The sequence below is a fragment of the Thecamonas trahens genome (assembly GCF_000142905.1).
Source record: "Thecamonas trahens ATCC 50062 unplaced genomic scaffold supercont1.10, whole genome shotgun sequence".
NCBI lineage: Eukaryota > Apusomonadida > Apusomonadidae > Thecamonas > Thecamonas trahens.
The window spans coordinates 365,085-370,361 of NW_013657670.1; the positions used below are offsets into that span (position 1 = coordinate 365,085).

The 5,277-nt window shown below is 65.8% G+C and overlaps 5 protein-coding genes across 5 annotated transcripts; 3 read left to right on the plus strand and 2 right to left on the minus strand.

Moving 5' to 3' along the window:
* Positions 1-41: 41 nt before the first annotated feature.
* AMSG_02818 (uncharacterized protein) lies at positions 42-539 on the plus strand (the record flags this gene model as incomplete). Its single annotated transcript, XM_013905205.1, has 1 exon — positions 42-539. One exon carries the CDS (start codon positions 42-44, stop codon positions 537-539), a length of 498 nt encoding a protein of 165 aa, XP_013760659.1.
* Positions 532-1,686, minus strand: AMSG_02819 (uncharacterized protein; the record flags this gene model as incomplete). The annotated part of the gene is made up of 2 exons (XM_013905206.1): positions 532-1,523; positions 1,596-1,686. The coding sequence occupies 2 exons, from the start codon at positions 1,684-1,686 to the stop codon at positions 556-558; spliced, it is 1,059 nt and encodes a 352-aa protein (XP_013760660.1). The 3' UTR covers positions 532-555.
* A 387-nt stretch (positions 1,687-2,073) lies between these two features.
* On the plus strand, positions 2,074-2,627 carry AMSG_02820 (uncharacterized protein; the record flags this gene model as incomplete). Its single annotated transcript, XM_013905207.1, has 1 exon — positions 2,074-2,627. One exon carries the CDS (start codon positions 2,074-2,076, stop codon positions 2,479-2,481), a length of 408 nt encoding a protein of 135 aa, XP_013760661.1. The 3' UTR covers positions 2,482-2,627.
* Positions 2,628-3,016: 389 nt separating this feature from the next.
* On the plus strand, positions 3,017-4,926 carry AMSG_02821 (uncharacterized protein; the record flags this gene model as incomplete). The annotated part of the gene is made up of 1 exon (XM_013905208.1): positions 3,017-4,926. One exon carries the CDS (start codon positions 3,017-3,019, stop codon positions 4,472-4,474), a length of 1,458 nt encoding a protein of 485 aa, XP_013760662.1. The 3' UTR covers positions 4,475-4,926.
* Positions 4,403-5,241, minus strand: AMSG_02822 (uncharacterized protein). Its single transcript, XM_013905209.1, has 3 exons — positions 5,142-5,241; positions 4,869-4,956; positions 4,403-4,757 (listed from the first exon to the last, which is right to left on the minus strand). The coding sequence occupies exons 1-3, from the start codon at positions 5,142-5,144 to the stop codon at positions 4,504-4,506; spliced, it is 345 nt and encodes a 114-aa protein (XP_013760663.1). The 5' UTR covers positions 5,145-5,241; the 3' UTR covers positions 4,403-4,503.
* Positions 5,242-5,277: the final 36 nt, after the last annotated feature.

The following is a 5,277-nucleotide window of genomic DNA, read 5'->3' on the forward strand; positions in this document are numbered from 1 at the left end:
CCAACCGTTCCGTACCCACCACCCCCCCCCCCCACTTCATCATGCTCTGTCTGTGGTCATCATCGCGGCTGTTGGGTGTGGCGTGCCGGGGCGTGAGCACAGTCGGCTCGCAGGTGGTGTGGCGGACTCTGGCGCACCGACCGCCATTCCTTCTGGTCGATGCAGTGGAGGAGCACGAGATTGGTGTGGCACTGCGCGGAGTCAAGCACGTGGTGGCTAGCGACGTCGAGGATGGAGCCGGCGCTGGAGTGCTGTCGGCTGCCAAGACGCTGGAAGGCGCCGGGCAGAGTGCGTGCATCCTGGTCAAGCACATCGACGGGCTCGAGGACTCGCTTCCAGTCTTTGCGGGCTTCCAGAACATCGTCTACCATCCGAATGGTAAGCTGCCGCCGCTTGGCTCGACAGTTGTCTATGACATTGTCCTGGAGACTATCAAGGGTGCCCGGTTCGGCCTAGTCTCGGCCACCGTCACCGACGCCGCCGATCCGGCCACGGTCTACCTCTCGGGCCAGCTCCAGTTTGGGTTTCTCCGGACGTGATATGTAATGGAAGCAGCTACATGGGCGGCTCCTTGCGCTTGCGGCTAGGTCCGCTCGCTCTGGTCGGCGGTGCCGGATGGCTGTGGTGTCGTGCGTACGAGACATCGACGACAACGGCGGAGGCCTCGAGCGCGCCGCTGATCCGCAGGCGCCAGCGTGCGGTCTTGGACGCCGGGCAGGCAGTCTCTGCAGTGCTGCTGGCGCAGACAAACTCGAGCGGTGGTAGCGTGCGCGCCACGACGTTGGCAAAGAACCGCTGCGGGGAGTGCGACGGCGGGGCCGGAGCTGCGAGCGCGTCGGTCAGTGCGCTGCGCAGAAAGGGCGCGTCGGCGGCATCAAGCAGCATCTGCAACGCCACCGGCTTCCAGCCGTAGCCATCGCTGGTGCTGTTTGCAAGGTACTGCGCAACCATGGAGCGGATCATCCGCTCAAGGGCAGCCGCGGCGGTCTCGAGTCTCGCGGCGGCAGCTGAGCCGGACCAGGCGGCGGCGGCGGCGGCTGGCGGAAGATCGCCAGGGCTGGCGGCGAGCGGATTGCTGCCCGGCGCGCTCTCGGCAGCCTCGTTGTCTGCCGACGGCATGTCGAATCGCGACGGGCGGCGGGTCCGCGCCAGGCGATCAGCAAGAGTTGTCGGCGGATGGGTGTGCTCTCCGCGGTGCTTCTCGACGACCTCGAGGTTCTCGCCGGCGGGCGATCGGCTGAGCACGTCGACTGTCTTCTTGGCCGGACATCCCGGGTGGGTGCACCGGTAGTACGAGCGGGGATATGGCCTGCTTGTCACGGTCTTCTCGCCGTACTTGCGCCAGTAGTGCTGTGCGGTGCCGTCGCCGGCTTTCTCACCATCGTCACCGCCTCCGCCGGTCTCCTCCTCCCTGACCTCCTCCTTTCCTCCGGAACTGTGCCGAGTCGGACTCGCCGCATCTTTCGCCGGCTGCGTGACTACGGGCGGGATCCAGTTGTTGCGGACAATGTCAAAGACCAAGCCTGTGCCCTCCCCGCCCGGCCCAGACCCTGCCGAACTCCGCTTCCGCCGGCATGGCTTCTTCCGTCGCGGACGCGGACCAGAAACGACAACCGGTGGCGGGAGTGCAAGGACAACCGGGCCGGGTGGGTGAGTGGCAGCTACTATTGATGCTGTGGTGCCCATGGGTGGAAGTGGGGTGGGAGGGGGAGGGGGGGGGGGGAGGTGGTGGTCATCGTGATCGTGATCGTGATCGCGATCGCGATCGAGTTCGGGATTGTGGTGGAAGTGGAAGGTTGGGGATGGTGGAGGGGAGGGATGGAGAGGCGGTTTGGGTAAAGAGCATGAGTCGGGGTAGAGGATCGATCGCACAGGGTGTACGGCCGAGCAGGTTGCTGGCAGGTGATGGACGGACGGTGTTCGGGCAGGGTGGGCGGTGGATGATGTTCGGGCGGGCGGGCGGGCGGTTGGTCTGTTTGGCGCGGTTGGGCGCCGCTGGCGTGACCAGGGGATAGCCATTGGAGGGCAAAGGCCTTTCTCCGGACTGGACCAGAGGGGGCAGAGGGACCAAGTATGAACACGTCGTCGCCGTCGTTGGGACCTGGAGCGGCAGGCGGAGGCGAGGAGGGCGCAGAGAACACGTACGACATCCTCCCGCGGCACAAGTTCAAGCAGCGGGTGGCCAAGGCCATCATCGCCGAGGTTCTGGACGAGATGCTCAAGGGCGAGGCGTACCACCCGGAGCAATCGTCGCGGCTGGCCCGCGAGGTGTCGGACGAGATCAAGCACAGGCTCAAGGGCCTCGACCTGCCGCGGTATAAGTTTGCTGTCCAGGTCGTCATCGGCCAGCAGCACGGCCAGGGCGTCCGCATGGCCGGCCGCTGCCTCTGGGACGCAGACACCGACAACTCGGCCCAGGAGGTCTACGTCAACGAGTCGCTCTTTTGTGTCGCAGCTGCCTTTGCTGTCTACCTCTACTGATGCGGCTATCCGGTGGCTGTACCGCTTTACTTGGTCCGGCCTACGCTGGTTGTCGCCACACCTGCGCCCGTCCAGTGCGCCGGCCTCCCGTCTAGTCCTACCTGCCTTCAGCCTCTGTGATCGCTGAGCCCGGCCTCAGATCGGACCCCCCCCCCCCCCCTCCCCCCCCCCTCCTTCCAGTATGTGTGCCGCCGCGTGCCATGCTGCACGCTTGCAGCGCTGTAAACACTCGTCGCTCCGACTCGGCCATGGCATCCACTCCCCGACTCCGGCTCGGCTCGGCAGAGGCTGGCGCAGCGGTGGCAACCGAGCTCCTGGGCCGTGCGCCCGATCCGGGCCTCCCGTTCTGCCCGTACATGCCGCCCATTGCAGCGTCGGTGGACGCCATGTGGAACAACGAGTTTGCCGCGGCCGAAGCGGCGGTGGCAGACGGGCGCGACGCAGCGCCACGCTTCCGCTTTGCGCACGCCACCTCGGGCCTGCTCCGCGCCTTTATGTCCGGCGATGTGGCGATCTGGCTGCTGCTGCCGCCGCCATGGCCGACGTCTCGGCTTTTGCCACCGCCTTTGGCTCGCCAGGCTCGGGCAAGACCAAGAAGGCCGCCGCCGCCAAGCAGCGGTTGGCGGGACTGGCCAAAGCCATGGAGACAAACAGCGGCGGCGATGTGGTCGTCGCACTCCGCAATGCGGCGTGGGACACACGACTGGTCGCCGCCGAGGCCAAGCTCCTCGAGGCCATGCTCCTGCTCAACATCGGGTCCAAGATCTCCGGCTCGCTCGCGCTGCGCAAGTCGTGGAAGGCCTTTACCGCCATCCAGACCGACATCCGCGCAAGCTCGCTCCCGATCTCCCAGTTTGTAGCCAACGGCGTCAACTTTGGGGTCGGTCTCTTCTTCTTTGTCGTCTCGCTCGTCCCGCCAGGCCTCGTAGCCAAAGTTCTCAAGATGCTCGGCTTTCGTGGCGACCGCGCCCTCGGCCTCGGCCTTGTCCGCGGCGTCTCTGATTCGGGCATGGGCCGGTCGGGCTTTGCCGCCATGATCCTCCTCTTTTCCATGCTCTATCTGCCGCGCGGCTTTGATCGCGATGATGGCACCCTTGACGATGCCTCCGACGTCTTGGACGGTATCCAGGCCAGGTATCCCAACGCAGCGCTCTTCCTACTCTTCCGCGGTCAGCTGCTGCGCAAGACGGGCCGAGCTGCCGATGCATCGGACGCTGTCGAGGAGGCTATTGCACAGACTCGGGCTGCAAACATCGCTGCCCCGTGTACGCTTCTCTACGAGCTGGCAAACACCCATTTTCACGCTCTCGCCTGGTCCCGCGCCGCAACTGCCTACGACGACGTTCTCGCCGCCGATGGCGAGTTTGGTATGCGCGGCATGTCTGCGCTCTCTATCGCGGCATGCATTGCCATGACGGCGCCTCAAGACTGCGACGGCTTCCGCGCTGCCCTCGAACGCGTGGCTGCTGTTGCCACGCCCAAGTCGCGGTACGACGACGCAGCCACATGCCTTGCCTCCCGCTACCTCGCCCACCCGCTCCTCGCCCCGCTTCTCGCTACCGAGCTGTTGTTTTTCAAGCACGATCTGGCGCATCTTGCCGCTGATCAAGCCCAGCCACTGCTTCACCGCTTGACGGCCGCGCCGATGGGGGTCGATTTCGACGCGCTCGCGCGGACCGCCGACAACAGCCTTGCCTTTGCGCCGCTCGTGCTGTGCGTGGCGGCGCTACGGCGCCGGGTTGGAGACACCGCCGGTGCGCGGACGGCGCTCGACGTGCTCATCGCCGCCGAGCCGGAGTTGGCTCGCAGTGAGCGCACCTATCTCGCGTTTGCGCTCTCGGAGCGTGCCGAGATCGCGCACGCTGCCGGCGATCTGGACGCGGCGGGCGTCGACGTGGCGCGGGCCCGCAAGCTCAAGGACTACCTGTTCTCGTTCATCCTCACGCGGCGGCTACGTGTGTGCGAGGCAGCGCTGGCCGAGGCCGCGGCGTAGCCAAGAGAGATGGCGCCGTCACGAGTCGCTTACAGAGTCTTGTTCTTGAGCGCCTCCTCCAGGGCCGCCTTGGCGTTGGTCACCTTGGCCCGGATGTACAGCGAGCCGCCCTTGGCCGGATCGTTGGCCTTGAACAGATGGTCGTAGCGCTTGGCAATTTCTGCTGGCGTAATCTTGTTCTTGGGGATGTCGAGAATGGTGGCCGCGGCCTCGGTCGAGATCGAGCCGGCCGGGCCTGCCTTGCCGCGGCGCTTGACCGCATTGGCGCCGCCCTTTGCGGCGTCTGTGGCAAGGAAGAGAGCATGAGTGAGTATCGCCGATCAGGAGCGAGAGAAGGAACCAAAGAATGAGGAGGGAGGAGGCAAGGAAGTGACCACAGTGACTGGCAACGTACTCTGCATGCCCTTGCGATACGCTTCACCAAAGGCCTTGAACACGATCTGCGATGCCGACAGCACAATGGTGGCGATGATGCGGGCGGCCTGGTGGGGTGAGGGGAGGGCGGGAGGGGGGAGCGAGTGGTGGAGAGATCGAGATAGCCCATACCAGGTCGTGCAACAGTAAGATGTGGTGAGTGGGCGGTGGAGGGGAGGACGGGAGGGAGGGAGGGAGGGAGGGAGGGGCAGAGTGGCGGGATGGGGAGAGGGAAGGGAGGGGGAGGACCTACCATGGCGTGGACAGTGCGAGGCTACGGTGCGGAGTGTGTGCGTGAAGTGTATGGAGAGGAGTGCGGGTGGGAAGGGTGTGTGTGTGTGTGGGGTGGGGGGGGGTGGGTGGGTGGGTGGGAGATGTGGTAGTGTCAG